Raw genomic sequence first — 22,212 nt, 5'->3', positions numbered from 1 at the left:
TGCGCTTCACAGTCCACCATATCGGGGCAGTTACAGACACGCGCCGTTCTGCGCAATGGGGGGCTAACATTTTGCCGGCCGCCGCAGGAAATGAGTTATGTTCTGCTGGAGATGAAGCACATGCGTCATAATCCCACGGATCGAAGAAGCGTTGCTTTGACGTTGAGTGATAGCCATGTAATCGTGTAGAAAGGCATTTTACGATTGTTTTGTGGCGCTTAACAGTTGTTTTGTGGCGCTCAACTACTGCGTGTAAGGGTGGTCCCTGACCTCATCGGTGCCATTTCAGCTTGATTCCTCCGATAGGAATGCCAGCGTCGACAACCCATTTCGGTAACTGAACGAGCCCATTTGTGTGTCTGTGTGTGTGTCGTTGTTACCCTCTCGTCTAACTGTGTGTGATAATACTTTTTGTGTGACTGACTTTAGTGATGTTTGTCTGACTTTTACACTAATATTGTGAGCCTCACTTGCATCTGACCTTTATGTTCGTAACAAAGTTTTGTGTGTCATGTCACATAGGTAAAAGGTTTGGATCTTATTCCCAACCATAAATTGGCTAGAGACGAATGGTAGGATAGGGGCATGCCCTATATGTTTCACTTTAACACCAATTGGTAGAAAGTACTTTTTAAAGAATGCCTTATCCCAAACGACATTACTTATGTGCCATGTGGATTTGTACTTTGTATCGATCAAGGATTAAATGAACATGTACTCGATTGCAATATGCTCATTGAAAACCAAAGGAGTCAACATTTGTTACGCGTGATATTGGCAGTAACCTCGTGCACGTTTTTTTCTGCTGACACGTGCCGCCTCATCCCCACGTGCCATCTCACCTTCACGTGCCACCCAATCCCCACGTGCGGTCTCACTGACACTGGGACGAACTTTATTCATTGATTCTCTTTCTCTCTTCCCACTCGATCCTTCATATCAAGCCATCAATACCTATCATATTGCTGCTGTTTATCACAGCTCACTACACAATACCGACACATTCCGAGAGCTTTTAAGGTTTACTGTGCCGATTTATCATTACCGGTGCAATACCCAATCAAATTTTCTCGTTGCCTGCCTTATTGCATTCCCATCGTCTTATAAATGATTTGGTCGGTTATGAAACATACCGACTGGAATATTGTACGTGGCAACAAAGTTGTTCTTCCGTCATCCTTCGGTGCCGTGCCTTTCCCGTGCTCCATGTACTGTATTGGTCACTATCGAATGGTAGGATCGGTGCATTCCCCCTAACGTTTTATTCTTTTCCATGTTTCTTGACTCCTAACATTAATCATTATATTATACGCTACTCCTCAAAGGTGTTTGAAAGTGTTTAAAATGCGGCTGAGGTGACTATTACCACCAAGTTGGCACGGCGTTTGGCGGTGGTATGAGAGACACGAGAGGAATGACGGCTGGCCAGGTGGAGACTCAACAGAGCTCTCCGTGGGACGGGCTGGGTACGGCTGGGTCAATTGACGGGGACGTGTGGCTGGCCAGAGGGGAGGGGAGGGGGCGACGGGCGGGACGGGACGGCGAGCTTGGCTAGAGGCAAGCTATTGGGACATGTTTACATGAATTTACTTACATGACACTTGAGTCTCATAGGTTTACTTGGAACTATTAAAGATCATAATTGTCTATATTGAACATCACTAGCTGCCAAAGCTGTTCGTTTTTATAAGCGATTATCAGCAATCGTTATGCTCGCATTTTTTCCTTAGATATCAATTCTACTGACCAGACTATAGTCCAGTGATTCCTGTAGACTGGCGGCGCGTTTTCGGGGCTTCGCCACGGTCACCTTATCGACGTCTGAAACCAAACCGAATCTGGGAATGCAAGTGCTGTGCTCAACTGCGCACTGACTGGCTTATCCTACTGCAAAGGGCGGAGCGACCTCTTAATGTGATTCTTTGACGTCGGCACAGGAGTATATCGTGTTGGTAGTCTATTGTAACTCTTACTGCTCATAGATTGATGCGGAACCACCATTTCCTGGCCAACAAGCAAAATACGTGCAAAGTTTGTCTTGAATTTTCGCATCAGACAGTCGTTATGGGACCAGTTTTTTTTTAACTGTTGCAGCGATAAAACTGTAAAGCAGCACACCCTACACCGCCGTCTCATAACTGCGCAGTCTGTAAAAATGCGTTATTAAAAAACGGCATTGCGTCTGGCGGCCAAAACTGTCGCTTTATTGTGTGTTGTAACCCAGAAACAGCGCCTTTTTACGCTATGTCTCCCAAACGGTCCCTCGTTAGCTTTATTGCCGCGACTTTAAACTTTGGCTGGATTGCGTCATTTCCTTTAAATAGTCTCTTCACTGCGAGATCAAAACCCCCCTAACAACATATACCGCGCAATAACCCCTCTGCTGCGTCAAAGCACCCTGAACCCTTCCCACGTCATCACCTTCTACTGTGTACCCCGTCGGCCGCTCCTTAGCAACTTGCTGAGTTATAACTCCTTTCCCGGGACCGGTCGACCGCGCGCCGTGCGCTGCCGGTGGCCCCGGACCGATAACAGAGACTCAGTGTCGCCCCAGGCGATTTATAGCCGTGGGGCGCGCGACGGTCAGGGCCTCGGATGGAGCCTAAGGCAGGACACTGGACAGGGTTACCTCCGGACAGGATACCGGACAGGATTCAGGAAGGGTTCAAATGTTCAAATATCGTCTATATAGGACACTGGACAGTGGATACTGGACAGGGCCTCGGATAGAGCCTCGAATATAGCCCATGGACATCAGACAGGGCACTGGAAAGGGTTTGCTCCGGACAGGAGATTGGACAGGACCCGTAAAGGGGCCGTCTGTGTGGCCGTCTTGTGCCATCTGTGTGAGTCGCCTCTGTGCAGACTGAGGTCAGATTGATCGCCCGTTTCACGGGAGGCGCCTCCGAGCTGAGGCGAGTGATTCAGGCCGTGTCTTGGGTGGTAAACTGAACTGAGGAGGCACATTTGTAGGTGGACAGTTGGGCCTGCATGCGATGTTGAACGTCTACCGGATCGAGCTAAGCCGAGATAAGCAGATAAATCTGGATTCCTGTTGGTTCCTTTTACGTAGTTCTTGTTAAGTGGAACGTTTAATTGAAATTGTTTTAGTCAAACGAATCTCACTTTCATCCATTTTTTGTCTTTTGCCTTCGTATGAATGTCACGTCAGTTGCAGAGAACTGCGCGCAAAGTTTTTCTTTTCTTGAATTCAAAAGGACAAGTGATTACAAATAGCTGTGGGTTTGTGTACAGTTTAAAGACATGATAGGAAACGTCCGGCACACGCAATAAGGAAAGACGCTTGTCTTTCATGCCCTCTGTTTTCGAAATCACATTTCTGGTACAAGTAAAATGCGCGGTATTTTTATGCCCGTCTCGAGCTCCGCAGAAGAGCAGGATATTCGTGCGTAAAGTCTGTTATGTAACATCCAGCGAGATTAGGTTCCATATATGTAACGATGTGGTTCTGAGAGCCTACCGGCTTTTCCTGCTATGAAAGTAATGCGATGATATTCTGCGCATAGCGCTGTCGTTACGTATCTGCGTGTAACTGATCTGCCGGCGTAATGGTATACTGGATATCCCATAGCCTTGATAAAGGCATAGTATTCCCTCGTTATATCTTCTCGCATTTTTAGCTCCAGGCTCCGTACGACTGCTGCTCACTTCGTCTCTTACATGTGTTGGCTCCGACTTTTTAATTTTCCGGTGTGAACTTTGAAGCCGTTCTGATCGTTTGCACGGCGCAGTTGTAATTAATAGCTGACGTGTCGCCGGGTCCGTGTCGTTATGCGGGTTTTAGTGCCGATCGCAGGCCGTATTCGGAGTTACAGGTGTGGACCGGGCCCGAGGTACACCCCAGGGGCGGTCCGTCACGCAGATAGCGGGTCAGTGGATCTGTGGGACTCTACAGGTGGTCAGAGAGCAGGGCCAGGTGTTACCGGCTGAATGGTGAAGGAATTTCACAGCTGCGGTGTCTGGGGCAATCTTTTGGCATTGTTTGGAAAGGTCAGCTGGACAGTTGTGATAAGAGGATCACGATATGACTTGTTTTTCTGTTTATTTTGTATTTTCATTTTTAGTGTAACTAAATCAGTAAAGCTAGCTCGGCAATGATGAAATAAGCTCCCGTGATTGCGACGACGCTGTACCGATTACATGGATGAGCACGGAACCCTTTCATTAGCGATCAATGTGCAAAATTGAAACACTCCGTACATACTACACTATTGCATAGCAATTTCATGCGCTCCATTTTGCATTTAAGGTTAAGACCTTATTGCGATTCACCCAGTCACATTTAACGAAAATAAATGTGTTAATGTTTGATTCCCGTATGAAGCAAAGTATTTTATTTTTTGAATGTTGCATTATGTGGAATCTATCGGTCAGTACCGGTTTGTCCCATGAGGACGTCTCCGGATATTCTCGGCCCGACCTCTGTCCGTCGGTATGTTTTAATCAGCTCTCGGTCGGGGGCTGAACACGTAATTAGCCGTACCAGCGGAGGTCGTGTCGGCATCAGAGGATGATCCTCCCCGCTCTGCCCCCGTCCTCCTCCACTCTACCTCCGAGGTCGGGCGCCCGACGAACCGGGATAACTGGAGGCGTATTGATTTTTCAGCCTGTGACGTCACAGCTCCCAGATCCCGGGTGGCGCCGCGCGGGACGGTTTGACCTAGTGAATGAGAGAAAGGGGACGGTTGACCTAGTGATCGGGGGACGATCTGACCCACTGCATGAGAGGGAAGGGATCTGACTGAGTTCCTGTGAGGGGAGGGTCAATCCACTGCTGGGGAGGTTCGACCCACTGGATGGGAGGAAGGGGAGGGTTTGAGCAATCTAACAGGGACGTCTGACCCACTGAGTGGGGACGATTTGACCCACCGAATGGGAGAGGAGTTGACCCAGTTTAGGGAGAACAGTTAAACTTCCTTTAGGGGGGGGGGGGGCAATCTGCTAATTGTCTTTTCTTTCGAGAGGAAATACGGTTCCCTTAAAGGAATACAATTCTAATCTTTTCTTTACGTTTTACCTTGTCGAAATATCCGTCGCACACCGCGGTCTCTTGCATTTGCATTTTCGATATATAAGAACATTTCACTTGAGCTTGATGTACATACCTACTTGCTTAATGGGTTTGTGTAATGTTTTACCAAACTAACCAGGGTGCAAAGTTTGCATTAACTTTGTCTTTTATGTTCCTCGAGTGGATGGCCAGTGCCCAAGCGGCCACGTTTTGACCGTGTCTGAACCATAATGTGCTGCCCGACTTTTACCAACTAATGAACTAACAGCGTAACTTGCATCTTACAACCAGCACAGGCATGCTCTCCTGCAAAAGATTAAACTTCTACAAAATGGAACACCTTAAAACTCTTTCATTATAAAAGCTGTCTTTACGACATCTTTATTCATATAGATAACTATCTTATGTAACGTAGTTATTTGTAAGAATAGGTAGGTAACTGTTAATCTATATCGTTGTATGTAAGATTATGTTGGTATATGTCTGTCTGTCTGTCTGTCTGTCTGTCTGTCTGTCTGTCTGTCTGCCCTTCTTCATGTCTGTCAGTCCAATAGTCAAGTCTGCCAGTCTGTCCGTATATGAATCTTTTGTGATCAAACAGTGTTTTAACCCTCTCACGCCCGGCTGTTTTACACCGTTTCAGTGTTCGTGTGGAGCCGAGCCGGGCCCGGGACGGTCTGCAGGGCGTCGACCTGCTGCTGAACCCCGTGAAACGGAAGGACAGCGGCGTCTACCGGTGCCGCGCGCGCGTCAACGACAGGGTCGAGGAGGCCTCCTTCGAGCTGATCGTGCTCCGTGAGTAGAAACCCTGAACCATGGGGCTGCTGTGGGCAAGGCATGGCGGCTGCTTTGCGCAGGGTAGGGGCTGTGATATTACCATTCCAGTCCGTTCTTCCGGCGTATCCCTTCTCCCCTCCCCCTCACACACGCGCACACACACATATACACGCACATACACACACACACACACACACACACACACACACACACACACACACACACACACACACACACACACACACACACACACACACACACACACACACACACACACACACACACACACACACCACACACACACACACACACACACACACACACACACACACACACACACACACACACACACACACACACACACACACACACACACACCACACACACACACACACACACACACACACACCACACACACACACACACACACACACACACACACACACACACACACACACACACACACACACACACACACACACACACACACACACACACACACACACACACACACACACACACACACACACACACACACACACACACACACACACACACACACACACACACACACACACACACACACACACACACACACACACACACACACACACACACACACACACACACACACACACACACACACACACACACACACACACACACACACACACACACACACACACACACACACACACACACACACACACACACACACACACACACACACACACACACACACACACACACACACACACACACACACACACACACACACACACACACACACACACACACACACACCACACACACACACACACACACACACACACACACACACACACACACACACACACACACACACACACACACACACACACACACACACACACACACACACACACACACACACACACACACACACACACACACACACACACACACACACCACACACACACACACACACACACACCACACACACACACACACACACACACACACACACACACACACACACACACACACACACACACACACACACACACACACACACACACACACACACACACACACACACACACACACACACACACACACACACACACACACACACACACACACACACACACACACACACACACACACACACACACACACACACACACACACACCACACACACACACACACACACACACACACACACACACACACACACACACACACACACACACACACACACACACACACACACACACACACACACACACACACACACACACACACACACACACACACACACACACACACACACACACACACACACACACACACACACACACCACACACACACACACACACACACACACACACACACACACACACACACACACACACACACACACACACACACACACCACACACACACACACACACACACACACACACACACACACACACACACACACACACACACACACACACACACACACACACACACACACACACACACACACACACACACACACACACACACACACACACACACACACACACACACACACACACACACACACACACACACACACACACACACACACACACACACACACACACACACACACACACACCTACTTGTAAGCGCTCACTCGTCAGGACCATGACACCCCACCGACTTGACAGGACCGGGTGATTTACGGAGGGTAGTTGCTTTTTAAGATCGAAACATTTATTTACAGCACATATACAAGAATCAAAAACATTTTGAATCAATATTTCTCTCGTACAATGATATCGATATTCTGCGTGTAAGCACCGACCCGTCAGGACCGACCGCCCGCTGGGTGGTTGACAGTCCGTCAGGCAGGTGCGGTGACCCTAATTAGGATCGGAATGTGAAGGGACAGACGGTGGCTCGGTCGGAAGGCAAATGAGGTAAGGTTTAAAGAGGGAGGAAAACGGGCTGGCCCCATGCACGTGTAAGTTCTCCCGGCGTACCGCTCGCCGGGACAAGGGGGAGGAGGGGAGGGGGGTCAGCAAAGTTGTGAATATATATTCAGAGCGGGTAAGCCCATCAAATTACGCGTAACATCCCTACGCCATACAACATAATGCGGCCACATAACTTGATTTATACTATCCTGATATATAATAATTGAATGAGGACATTTACTCCACAAGAAATCGTTCGGGTCGGAGCTTTCGAATTGTATTACAAAGCTTCGTCAGCGTATCGTAATCGGGTTCGGGGGTATCGGTCGCATCATTTAGGGCGATTCGTCTTTGGCAGACAAGGACATGTCACAGAATACAGATAGTAAAATAGATAAATAGCACGTGACATTCTATGATAAAACATTTAACATATATGAACCAGTATAACGCCTTTTGGGGCGACTAACGGAGCGAGCGAGAGGATGGGCCTCGCACGTGCGAAATCGCGAGGGGGTACCTCCAGCTGACTTGTGCACGGCACCCTACTAACCGGTCTCTAGCGATGTGCCAAATTTGAGCACAATCGGCCCAGCCGCTCTCGAGCTCTGGAAGCGGCACCCTGCACGTGCGCACGTGCAAAATGGGTCCCAACTGACTTGTGCAGTGTGCACGGCACCCTACTAACCGGTCCCTAACCATGTACCAAATTTGAGCGCAATCGGTCCAGCCGTTCTCGAGATCTGGAATCGACCCCTGCACGTGCGCACGTGCGGCAGCACCCCAACTCTGGCACATGGATATGCATTGCCTAGTGGGTGCCTACATACATGCCAACTTTCAGCGCAATCGGCCTAGTAGTTACCGAGATATTGCAACAATTACAAAAGTGACACCTCTTCGTTTTGCACGTGGCACGTGCATAAGGGGTCACCCACATGCATCGGGAATAGTCCAATACTTGGTAGAAGGAATGAAGCTACCCTACAAAAATTACCGCGTGTCAATCGGTCAAGTGGTTGCTGAGATATAAGCATCGCAAAAGCGTGACTACGGCCGGCCGGCCGGCCGCTCATACTCAGAAATTTCCGTTAATCTAAGGAAAGACTACGCTCGCTTCGCTCGCTCCGTAAAAAGAAGGAAATATCTCATAAGCGATATACATTCTAATTATACCTAAATCTGTTAAATAACAAAGGTTATCAATCAATCAATCAATCAATCGATTTATTATGCGTCTTTTCGAGACAAGATAAAGCATACAGTAAAACATACGACACAATATAACAAAAGATAAACACTCATCACGACGCAAAGATACAACATCGTAGCAGAATGCACAAAGCAGGTTAGGCGCACAAAAGCCTCAGCAGGCGACGGGACATAACTGTCTGACTAGAATTTAGCACGAAGCGAATCAAGTCGACCAAACCGTCACCTTCAGTCGGGCTACTTATAAAGCTAGGGTCAACATGGCCCCTTACAGTATCTAGCACGCTCTGGAAAGAACAGTTCACCAGGGTGTACGCGAGGTGCAAGAATGTTCCGTGTAAACGTTCAGGCTCAGTTGCTAACACAGCTAGTTCACTTAGTGCTATGTGTTTAAGTCTATGATCATCTCGGAATATTCCCAACAACGCGAAAACCACCGCGCGTCTGAGGATTTCTTGTATCCTGGGAATTTTTAGAGCAATAAGCAGAGCAGAATGATGTGCGTATTTTGACAGACCAAGGGCAGCTTTGATGCAGCGAGACTGGACGCTGTCCAGGGTATCAATATCAGTTGAGCGGAGAGGAACCGTATGACATCCAAACATAAGGGCAGGGACAACCACAGTTTTCCACAGGAAAGCTTTGTCAGCAGGTGAGTGATAGCAGGTGAGTATATAAAGTGATTACGGAGCGAGCGAAGCGAGCGGAGTCTTACGTAGAATAACGGAAATTTCGTGGTCACGATTCTGCGACGCTTATATCTCAGCAACCACTTGACCGATTTACATGCGGTAATTTTTGTAGGGTAGCTTCATTCCTTCTACTAAGTATTGGACGATTCTCGATGCATGTGGGTGACCCCTTATGCACGTGCCACGTGCAAAACGAAGAGGTGTCACTTTTGTAATAGTTGCAATATCTCGGTAACTACTGGGCCGATTGCGCTGCAAGTTGGCATGTAGGTAGGCACCCACTAGGCAATGCATATCCATGTGCCAGAGTTGGGGTGCTGCTACACGTGCGCACGTGCAGGGGTCGTTTCCAGATCTCGAGAACGGCTGGACCGATTGCGCTGAAATTTGGTACACGGTTAGGGACCAGTTAGTCGGGTGCCGTGCACAAGTCAGTTGGGACCCATTTTGCACGTGCGCACGTGCAGGGTGCCGCTTCCAGATCTCGAGAACGGCTGGGCCGATTGTGCTCAAATTTGGCACATCGCTAGAGACCGGTTAGTAGGGTGCCGTGCACAAGTCAGTTGGAGGTACCCCCTCGAAATTTCGCACGTGCAAGGCCCACCCACCCTCTCGCTCGCTCCGTTAGTCGCCCCAAAAGGCGTTATACTGGTAAATAGTAATAAAGACCTACCTATATAGCAAGTGATATAAACATGTATGCAACATCAATAGGTAATAGGCTAACAAAGGTACCAGGTATATAAAATACACTATAAACGACCAAGGTAAAGAGTAAAAATGATAGCAATGATCAAATACACTCCATCAATAGGCTAGAACATTCACAACAAATAACATTAATTAAAGGAGGATATAAAGTTCACGAGAAAAGTAGCCATATGCAACAACCAATGGGGGGGGGGGGGAGGCGTGAAATATATAAAAAAGACAAGTCAAAATCGTACAAGCTTTTAGCGGCAGGCAGTAGGCACTGCGGATAATGGGTAGCCAGCGATCCTGTAGCATAGCACCTGAATTCCTGTTCAAATTGGCATCATTTGAATACAATTCGAATCATTGAATACAATTCGAAAGCTCCGACCCGAACGATTTCTTGTGGAGTAAAGTCCTCATTCAATTATTACATTAGCAAACTCCACATCATGCCCTTTAGTGTATCCTGATATATTTTACCTCAGTTTATATAGCTATGCCGTCATATGTTGGCCCGAAATCTGCGGTTCTCATGATGTATGAAAAGTTCCTGCCCGCTTTTGAGTGCATTGGTGGGATTGCATATGATATAAATGATGCCAATAATAGTGTTAATACGATGTCACATCCCACAAAGGTCTCATTGGACCGAAGGGGTCCATTCCATCACAGCAAATACGAACCCAACCTACTCGTACAATATGTAGGCTTTCCACTCATAAAGCATGGGCCACTTTACAGCGACTTCTGGCCATGCTGTGTTGTACACACACAGCAGAGCTGAACATCGATTTTGAATATGTAAGGGCATATTTGTGTTATATTGTTCACTGGCGGATCCAGGGGGGGGGGGGCGGGGGGCAGGGGCTAAGGCCTCCATTCGTAACTCACCAGGGCGGCAATATAAATTAGCCCCCCACCCCCAAATGCACCGGAATTGGTCATTAACCTTCACCCCAGTGCCACGATGGGACCACCGCCGGAATTGGCGCGACATTGGTGGATTTGCCGACCTTTCTCAAATTTAGTTAAAATGTATCACATAGTTCAGAAATGTCCATGGACCACGAATCTGCAAATATTTTTCGTCCATGGTGTACAGCGTCCACGCCACATCAGCCCAAACACAAAGTTCCTTGACAAGCATCGTAGACCCCTTTTCGCACGGAGAAAAGTAGCAGCTAATTTAGGCAAAAAAAAAATATATTAGACGGCTTCATCAATATTTTCGGGGTCTAGCCTGATAGTTAAGACCATCGGTTTCACGATGGAAAGAAAAACTTATAACGGAATATATAAATACGCTTCACATGTTAAGTTTCCTTAGATGTTTTTCAAATTGTGAGTTAACTTTGTTGTTATAGATATTCTGGAATGCCGATATAGAAAGTCCCGCTAGGTCCCGCTCTTCTTTTATCTTTATGGTGTTTACTAATTAATTACCTTTCAGAAAATGTATAGTTCAGCTGCCTCAGCCTGCCACAGCGAAAATGAGGGCCATTTTTTATTTTAGGTCACCGGCGCTGCCCGTGCGCGGTTACCGCGAGACGGCCGGAAGCTGTGAGTAACAGAACCTCAGGAGTTATACAAGGTTGACAAGTGCCAACTAAAGTTTTGTCCGTGCCGCCCCCTCCCCATAGGTTTTTTTTTCGCGATAGCTCCGAACACACTAAAGATATAGAGCTGAAACTTGGCATACCTAATCTTTGATTCAAAGCCGGATTCTTTGACACCAATCGCATTTTTTAATAAGGTCAGGTCACTGACCTATGACGTCATAAGTGAACCTCTGCACGGTCTTCAGATGTCGCAATTTCGCAACGCCCTCACTGCCAGAGGAGCTATCACAGGAAAATGAAACTTGCAAGATCTAGTATCCATTACGAGTCTCATAACTTGTATATCTCGGATTTTTCCCAAAGGTCATATGAGGTCAGGTCATTTTCGTGACCTCACCATTAAAAGTCAATGGGGAAAAATAAAAACTGCTATTCTGGCGCCGGGAACGATCTCCAACTATCTCAAGCACACAGAATCGTGATTTGATGCAATCCTTGCAAGGTTAGATGCGTCACTTTTGCAATGTTGACCGTGCGTGACGTCTTTATGACGTCATCAAGGTCATATTAGTTTTTCGTCAATAACTCCCGATCAAATTGAGCTAGCGAGTCGGGAAAGCCACCAGCTAGCGACTCAGGAAGACCTGCAAAATCGAATAATATGCGACATGACCTCTTTCGACCAACTTCGTGACCTGGGGGCGCTGACCTGAACGAAGTTATTCACCAAAAACTGAACCGTAACTTGAGGCACTTGACCTGACCTCAGAGGTCACCGGTTGACCTAGGACCTTAACCCTCGCCGGCACAGGTGGGGGTTGATGCAACCCCCCCTAAGGTTTTTAGCGAATAACTCGCGTAAAAAGCGGCCGATCGCGACGAAACTTTCAGTACCCTCGCATTGATCAATTTTACACCTACCCTGAAAATGTCATGACCCTGACCCAAATGACCTTTGACCTGTGACCTCTTTTCCGAGACCATGTTTGGCCGGAATCGCGATTCGGCGTACAGGTGTCCCATAAGTTCCTTCTCACCTATTTTTTTCTTTTAGAGACTCTCGTATTTAAAATCATGCTTAATTTATTTTGTAACTGAGCTTTTGGGGTTGCCATGGCAACTGTGAATACGCTCCACGGTAACTAATTCGTCTAGACAAAATATTTTTTTTTTTTTTTGCTAGAGAGTTCACTTCCTGTGGAGACGGCTTACGCCGAAACATAGAGGTCTCCGATACGGGTACGTCTCGGTATTTAGTCCGCACGTGGGCTATTCGCGACGGTTGAGGGTGATTGAGGCCATCCAGTCTGTAGCCAATGTCTGTCGCTAACTGAACGCACAGTCAACAAGTGACGCAGATGATTTGTCGGCAGTCAATCGCTGCAAGTTTATGCTCTTTTTTTGTCAGCTCTCTGGAGTGATCCACGTGGTCAAAACTGTGTGGCGCCAAAGTGGCCGTCAAAAAGTCTTAGCGTTAGAAAGTTGGTAAGCAGGCTTTTCAGAATGGATTACCAGCTGTCTAAGAGTATTATTTCGGGGTACATGACTCACGGTCACCTGGGCTTAAACTTAATGGGGGACGCAAAACAGTTGAAAATGTCTTAAAATGGCCAAACATGTGATTCGTTATGCCTGAGGCTAAAAACACTGGAGGGCCGATGACATCAATGTGGTCATCTGGACTACCTAGTCCGTGTTCGAGATAAAATACCCGTGCAAACCCCAAAACGGTCCCATATGGGCGACGGAAATGGCCTTCGTGTCATCCCGCCTCATTCCTATGCAGAAGGCCAGCGTCAAGGAAATGTGGGGTAATATGCGACCAGACGCTGATCAGGTTGCGATTGATACTCCAGAAACAGTATTGGGACGCAGAATGCTTCTCCAAGAAGATCTAAGAGGAGTTTCAGCCTTCTAGCTTAACCTTCCAGGCGGTGGGGGGGGGCATTTTTTGCCCCCCCCCCCTTAGTTTTTTCGATATATCTCAAGAACCGCTGCGCCGATCGTCACCAAACTTTCAGTACCCTCCCGGGAGCAGCTAGCGCACATGGTGACCAAATATTTTTCCAAAGGCTATGATAGGTTGGCCGCTAATGACGTCAGAGTGACGTCATTTTTGCCATTTTCGACCCAAAAAAAGGTTTCGCGGGAAGAGCTGTCAGGCCTATAGCTTTAGAGATACAGAAAAATGTTTTTGACATAAAAGGTGTTGAATCAAAAGGGCTACAAAACTGCTATTTCAGTTTTTCATTTTTTTTTTATTTTGACCCCCAAAATAAAAAATAGTTTTTTTTTTAATATAGTAGCTTAAAAATCCAAAAAGTTTTTTGAATTTCGAAAAAACCGGAATATATATGGTAGTCCCTACCGCCTTCTATCTACATACCAAATTTGAGATCGATACCTCTTTTTTTGGCCAAGTTATAGCGAAAAAAACTGTTCAAAATTGATGACGTCAAATTTTCAAACTCAATTTTTAGCAATTCTAGACCTCTTAGCGCAAAACAACGACCACCATTAGACTCCCCGTGACGAGCTGCATCGAATCGATACCCATTTTATGCAAAAATATCAACTTTGAAATTTGACCATTTTTGACCTGACCTTGACCTGACCTCCACCAGAAAGTGACCTAAACCGTACCTGATGGTCTTATAACCAACACCATTGAGTTGGAAATGAAAAACTGGCCATAAAACATGCATCACATAACCTTAGTAAAGTTGGGCTCATGCATGGTGACCCTTGGTGACCTTTGGTGACCTGACCTGTGACCTGACCTGGTATGACCAGTGACCTCTAATAGCAACATATGTACTAGACAACTGACGCCTTATCGCTGATTTTCGACAAAATGCGTTTTACTCGGTGTTATAGCGCTTTCCCTAGAAGCCCCGTGAACGGTGAAACATTTTATCTTTGACCTGACCTGTGACGTCATCGGTGACCCCGAGGTCAATGAAATTTGGTTTCCCTCGACAAATTTGACAGGGCTATCGAACACCGTAGTTGAATTTTTCGGATCCGTCCAGTAGTTTCGGAGATACGGGGGGGGGGGGGCAAAAAAAATGCCCCCCCCCCCCACTGCGCGGAAGGTGGCTGGTAGGCCCAGCGCCTGCCGGGTTAACTCGAACCGCAAGTATAAACACATTTTTGAAGGAGAAAATGGCACCCGGGAGGTCGTAGGCCCATCTTCAAGCAAGACATTGCATCAGTGCACAGGTCAAGCAAAGCTTAAAAGCAGTGCCAGGAGACTGTGATAGGCGTCTGTGGCAAGATCACATCCCAAGCAACTCATCGGATCCAAATTTCATAAAAATGTGTTGGGAATATCTAAATCGAGGCTCGTCGAAGCGGAGCGCTGTTCCAGCCTCGAGGAGCTCACGGCGCATGTCAAGTCAGTCTGGGCTAACTGCGTTTGCACTTTTTTTGGTGGTTTCAAACGCTCAAACATGTGAAATGATGTTGGTCCCACTCCTATCCATTGTGGTAGGTGTCAATGTCACCTTAGGGTCAAGTCAGGTCATGGACCTTTTGATGACCTTGGTGCTTTTTCGAGTTTAACACGTTTCTAGGATGGTTTCGTCTAGCTGATTTTAAATTTAGTACCTATTTTACAACAATTTGAACATTTACGAAGAAGCTTTGATGCCTTCGTATCATTGTGTGTTATCATGTTACGTAGCTGCCTTCGTATCATGTTACGTAGCTGCCGGTGGTAGTGGACACCTGCTATACGGACGCCCATAAGTACCCCTACTGGTTGACCTGACCTGACTTGACCCGACCTGGCCTAAATGCATGAAGACATCATCTATGATCCAAACTAACCTGAAATTCGTGATCAGCACCCCCCAAAAAACTATTACAGCCTTACTTTAGGAAGTTCATCTGACAGGTCCTGATTTTACCGCCTTTTGGGTCTGTGGCCTGACCTGGGCGGCGTTTCACGGCACGCTGCCAGCCACTGCCAGCGTGTTAGCGCTTTTGGTTTGCATGGAGACATCAACAAGCCTAACTTACAACACTACCGAAGGTTGACCTTAGCTCGCGGAATGCGCTGGCAGCGGCTGGCAGCGCGACCGTGAAACACCGCCCTAGAAGGTTAACCAATGACCAAGGACCTTAAACTCGGGTATCATCGCCTTCCTCTCGTCACTCACGGGCAACGCTCTTGTTTTTTTTCCGCGAGCTCTAGCTAGATCAGGGGCCGAACGGCAGGGGGTCCAAGTTCCAACCGACACCTCCCAGCCCGCGAAGGTTGCGCCAAGCACCGACCTGTAGCGGGATAACTGGTCGACAAAATCAATTTGAAGTGTTTTCAAAGCAATATATGTAAAGGCACGGGTCGGGTACATAGGCGGCGGAACGGGGAGGGCACCGGGGCACCGTGCCATCCCTTTGATTTTGGCATCTGAACATTAGCCCTATGGGCGTTGCATGGAAAGAATGGGACCAAAATTCGGCAGCCCCTTTAATTGAAGGTGTTCCGCCGCTACTGGTCGGGTGGGCTACCATTTCTAATTTCTATATTTTTTCTTTTAGTTGAAAAAAATTATCGTTTTAGGGATGTGACGAAAAATAAGCGGCCTAAATCCGATGAGAAAACAGGATTTAGGGGTACCCTAGGCTTGGTTCCTTGCATGAGTTGCCCCCCCCCCCCAAAAAAAAAACGCAAGACTGGATCCGCCAGTGTGCAGGAATATTGTTTCACATTTCTTATTGCAACTAAGTTGCTTATAACTGAAACCTACCTATCAGGCATTTTCATCTTTCAATGAAATGCCACCATGCCGTGACACGTACGGTGTCTCGTGATGGAGCTTATCGTGTCGCCCAAACACGAGAAATTCCTCGACCCCTCGCCACTGGCCTCCCCACGCGGTCTCCCCAGCTGACGGTGACCGGCGGTGAGTGACAGCGGGTGATGCATGGCTTAGCGCGGTCAGCCGGCGACCCTCTGCGACGGCTGTCCGCGGCGGCGGTGGCGGCGGCGTCTCTTTGTTCCCTTCGGCCCGGTACAGGGGAGCCGACTGGCCGGCCGGGACCCAGGCACACGGTATGCCAGCGAGAAGTTGGAACCGACCCGAGCATCTCAACAGTCAACACCCATGCCGTCTGGCTCGGAGCTATCGTACTGCTTCACAGCGAGTCAGTGACCTTGAGTGACCTATAGTCTGACAAAGCTAAGAAAGAGCGAATTTTAAGTGCAACGGTTATTGATGCACGTGTCTGTATAAATACAGTGGAATCCGCTAAATAAATCCACCTTGGTGACAAGGTGTTTTGGATTTATTAAGCGGTGGCCTTATTACCGGAGTCAGCTATTTTTTATTATCAAAAAGCATGTATCGCAGCTGCACGTTAAGTTCCCCTGCAATACAAGCGTACAGGCTAACATTCCTCATTGTCTTACTTATACCAATAAAAGTGGCCACGGGCTCCACCACATCAGTGGGGTGCAGTCTAATGTATAAAGGCGACCGTTTTAGGGTTAGACATGGACATCCCCCAAAGCTGCAACCATAGTGGAGCCCCTGAAAGTGACGCGCACACTGCAAAGCCGTCACAGCGATTAAGTCGACATGTCCATCCGCGATCAATCCCCGTCATGCCCTCTATGCCAACGAAACAGACTCGAACAGTTGAGGGTGCCTGCTTTGCCGGGAACATTTCTCTGAGGTGCTTGGTGATGGCGCTCTTGATATCCCTGAACTCCCTTCTGTCGTGGGAAGTCCAACTGCTGCAGACCGCTGCTCCAGTGCGGCTCTTTTTGAGCGGGTTGGATGCCACATTTTGAATGGGGAGATTTCGCTGCGGACTTCGAAACTCCCAAGTGGCTTTATTAAGCGGAGTACGTGGATTTATTAAGCGGATTTATTTACTACGGGTATCTATGGCGAAAATCCGTGAACAGCTCAAGCAGCCACAATAAGCGGCTGGATTTATTATCCGTGGATTTATTAAGCGGATTCCACAGTACCTAGCTTCCAATACGTCCGAGAAAAATTATCTCAAATTTAAGCACACGTAGGCATATACCCTGCACGTAGGTTATCTTCAATGTCCAGTGCACGTGTTGCGTAATTCGAGGCGCTTTAGCTCCGTTCTCTCTTAGTTTTGTCAGGCTATAGGTCTGAAATTTTCACAACATATGCAGAAAAGATGCATGATAACGTGTGCCAGAAACGGCAGCGGCGCGCTCAGCTAAAAACCAAACCGCAGCGGGGGGGAGGTGTTCCATCCCCACTCTCTAGGAAGGCGAGGGTTAATAACAGTTTGCACAAGCACAAGGCCAATCATGCTCGAAACACTGCTGTGCATAAAACGTTCTTTTGACACCAGCTTTATTGTTTTAATGGAAGCCTTCAAGAGCACTTCGGCTCCCTTCTTCAGCCAAGTCACGTAAAAACACTAAAAAACAGTAATACACAACATCGAGATGTCGTTTGATTCGAGGTCAAAATCGTATAGGCCCTTGTACCTATAAGGGCATCAGTGCGCCACATTAAATGTACAATTGTCACACAACTTTATGAAGCTTTCAAAAATATACACGTCCAGATAATGGAGCAGTAACCTCTCTACAAAGAAACATCTAGATGTAAAACACAAAGCACACATTGCTGGACGCTGACACTGAAAACACACGGTGCACACTATTCAATATTCATTGGCACCCCTGATCGACGTGTTCAAAAGGTGTCGATTTTTTCGTTTTCGCTATGTACAGGGTGTCTCAAAAGTTCGTTTACACATTTCCCATGTCAATAAAGCATATAAGAACCGGCCAAAAATCTAAGGTTTTGGTGTCCGTGTGTACACTAGACAAATATGCATGCTTTGACAACTGATTCGGAAGGTTGGAATCCAAACCCTTTGCTGTATCTCCAAAAATATTTGCCCATACCGATTTTCGTCACTCCGTCAGCTGCCGGAGGCTGATAAAAGGTTACCAGCTTTCAAGCTCTTGTAGGGGAATCCCCTGCAGTTTCTGCGTCGGATTTAGGTTTGACGAGCTCCCCGGCAACATCCGCTTCTCCCTGAAAGCCGACAGCTTGCATCGACACCATCCGTGAGTATTTTGTAGGTCTTCTCTGGCGCTAACTCCTTCATGAATGACTGGCGCCGACTTCCCAAGCACCATTTTCCTTTTCAAAACAACCCCATTCCTGAACAAATGGGAAGTGCCAGGGGCAAATTTTTTGCAGCATATCGTAGCAGAATGTGTCGGCCATCTGTTTCTTAGACACATTTTGCAAATTTTGCAAATCCCGAACGCTCGTCATTCCCAATGCCAAGACCTTCGCTGGGTTCCGGAGTGTTTTCCTCAGGAGAGGTTCTGCTTTGTAAACGGCCAAAACCTGTCCATCGTGCGGTTTTGTCCGGATTTTGTGTGTAAAAGAAGGCTATTTGCTCCAGATCTGCCTCTTGAAACTTCGTTAGATAAAACTTTACATTAATTGACACTTTTGGAGGGTCATTTGTCCTCGGCATTGACGATTTTCGCATTATTTTCCCTCAAAATTTAGCGTTATAGATATTATAAACAATTTTAAATTATATTTTGTCTTTATTTTATGATGACCTGCAATTTTTGAAACTGGGTAACCTCTGTGAGCTTCTAGTCAGTTTTTAATAGTTAGGACTGCATTTTCAGCTGCTTTCCGGTGCACGAGTCTGCTGCGGTACAAGGGTCGTTCAAAGCGCTAGTAGTCTCGCATGGTTTTGTCCTTCAAAAATTTTAGCCACCGTTTTTATTAGATGACCATCATGTTGTACTCATCCTCGCCGACACTTTGCCATGTGTCATTTCCGACCTAACCATTCCCATTACTCGTGAAGCAGAGAGTTTCTCAGCCGACCCGAGTATGCGACCTCCATTTTCATGCCTGATCCATGGTCAGAGGTGAACCCTTTTTGTGAGCTCATGAAGGGTCGAATGCGCTTGAAAACAATGAAGCTGCTTGAGGAAGGTTGTTACCAATGCCCATGCAAAATTTCGACTGTTAATTTCTTGTTGATTCAGAATTATTGACAAAAAAGCATGGCTGGTACCTGTAAACGAACTTTTGAGACACCCTGTACATATATGCCCTCTTTTATTTTCGCTTTCTCAAGTTGTAATGGCATAGTATAATGGTGAAGAAGTTTTGAGTTCCCATTACGTCCTTGACTGAAGTACACGGACTGCTGTATTAAACCATAAAATGCTCAGAACTACAGCCCTAGATGAAACACATACAATATCTAAGGAAAGGCATTATTTTTATGCCTATCTATGTACATACATAGTTAGGTCCTTTACGCATGACAACTATCTGTTCTTTTTATTTCTTAAATCGTTACCATTGCAGTAGGTATATAGAACGGCACTGTTCATGAAAAAGTTGACTTTATATTCCTGTTATACAGGCACAGGATACTGTTATAACTATGTAGGTACTCTTCTAATGTAGAATATAACCTTATTAGGGGAGAGTGGGGTAAGATGCCCAGGGTGGGAAAGACGCCCCACCCCCTCTAGCGACGAAACAAAGAATCGGACCTGGAAATTAATGTTCTTAGCGTAAAGCGGAAGCCTGCCTTGTTAACGGCACAAAAAATTGCGAAGCTCAGTTGGGCAACGGCTGGCTGATGACTGCATGTTTTTTATTTGCTGCTTTCAAAAAATATTTTGGTGTCAGAACATTGTAAATATCAAAGAAGGTAAATAATTTTTGCGTCCCTTGCTATAGTCGTGATACATTAGCATGCGTGTACTGTGTCCCAAACAGTTTGTTTCATGGTGTAGTTTTATGGCTAACAAATTGTACTGATTTAATGTTACTTCGGTACCTTGGGGTAAGATGCCCCCTGTCCTGATGGGGAAAGACGCCCCCCTAAATCCGTAGGCTGTCCTTCAAACAGCCCGTCAAATCATTTATTACATACTTGTGATGTAGACAAAAGCCGATCTGGGACTATTGAGAGTCCAGTGCGGTCGGGTGCTCCCCATGCCGGTCTCTCGGCCCACATAGCGGCTTTTTGGGCGGCATCTGACTCTGAGAGCCCTCACGACGGCCTCTGTGGGCCCAATTATTGGCTCCAGGGCCCATCACGACATCCTTTGAGGGCTCCCACGTTGGCCCCACGGGCCGCACTGGCATCGGAGGTCCCCACGATGGGCTCGAGGGCCCTCAAGCATCATGAAGACCTATAAGAGCCCCACAGTGGTCTCCGAACGCCACCACGGAGGCTTGTTTGGCCGCGCTGGACTATGATGGCCCTAACGATGACCTCTGAAGCCCCTTACGACTACTTTTGACTTTTGAGGGCCCTTATGATGACGTTTGGTGTCTACTGCAGGCTCGAAGGGACTACTGATTCGTTCAGGCGATTCACGTGCCCATTTATGTCACTTATAGTGCAGGGGGCATCTTTCCCAACGTCAGGGGGCGTCTTTCCCACCCTGTGGGGTAAGATGCCCCCTTTCACTTCTTCAGGAAAATGCTTAATAGCAAAAAAAGTAATAATATTTCAGGCACGAAAGTGTGATATTTTTGGAGAAAAATGATGTCGGCTTCCGTTGAAACTCCAAGTTTTTGCTTTCCCATCGTCATTTTCGAATAATATATGACATTATATAATATCACACGGGGCCGGTAAAATGTTTCATTCAGGACCGAGGGATTTGTTGAGTTTTCCGCACGAGACCGAAGGTCGAGGGCGGAAAATTCAACAAAGCCCGAGGTCCTGAATGAAACATTCCGGCCCAAGTGTGATATTTATTTTAGCATATGCCGTTTAATTTCCATATTTAAGCTTCTTTAACAATTTTACATTCTTGAAAGAAGTGGAAAAACCAAGACCGAATATCAAGAACTAAAAAATGTACATATTCCCTGACCAAGATAATAAACCAAGCCGACTCATCCTTGTGTCTGGCTGTGAGTTGGATTCCTATCAAACCAAGAACATCTACTTCAATCTATGTCATATGAGAAGCTAGAGTAACGTGTTTTCAATATTAGAGAAGAGTGGAAGGTATACCTACAATCCTGTGAAGTGAGCGCTTGGTTTTCTACCCATGTCAATATGAATAAAGTTTTTACTGATCAATGTGAAATGCGTTTTTTTGTCAATTCATTACACTTGTAAAAGGCATGAAATTGGCGCTACAGTAGGTGATTAATTAATTTGTCAGTACATTAAGATTTAAAATTTTATCTTATTGAAAACCAACATTTACAATCTCTTCAATAGTTCAAAGCGACCAAATGCAACATGTCAGTTAACGTTAGATTTATATCAGTTAAGCTCTTTTCCAGCGC

General features: G+C 46.8%; 1 protein-coding gene across 1 annotated transcript in view; it reads left to right on the top strand.

Annotated features, from left to right (window-relative positions):
* Positions 1 to 289: 289 nt before the first annotated feature.
* LOC122364390 (fasciclin-2-like) overlaps positions 290 to 22,212 on the top strand; it is a gene marked incomplete at its 5' end in the record, with an annotated part of 63,398 nt that continues 41,475 nt past the window's right edge. Inside the window, 2 exons of the mRNA XM_043334700.1 lie at positions 290 to 333; positions 5,676 to 5,827. Coding sequence (XP_043190635.1) covers positions 290 to 333; positions 5,676 to 5,827 — 196 coding nt within the window. The remainder of the gene's footprint in view (positions 334 to 5,675; positions 5,828 to 22,212) is intronic.

The sequence above is a fragment of the Amphibalanus amphitrite genome, unplaced genomic scaffold, assembly GCF_019059575.1.
Source record: "Amphibalanus amphitrite isolate SeventyFive unplaced genomic scaffold, NRLGWU_Aamphi_draft 000674F_arrow, whole genome shotgun sequence".
NCBI classification, from domain to species: Eukaryota; Metazoa; Arthropoda; class Thecostraca; order Balanomorpha; family Balanidae; genus Amphibalanus; species Amphibalanus amphitrite.
This window is presented reverse-complemented; position numbering and strand designations above follow the sequence as displayed.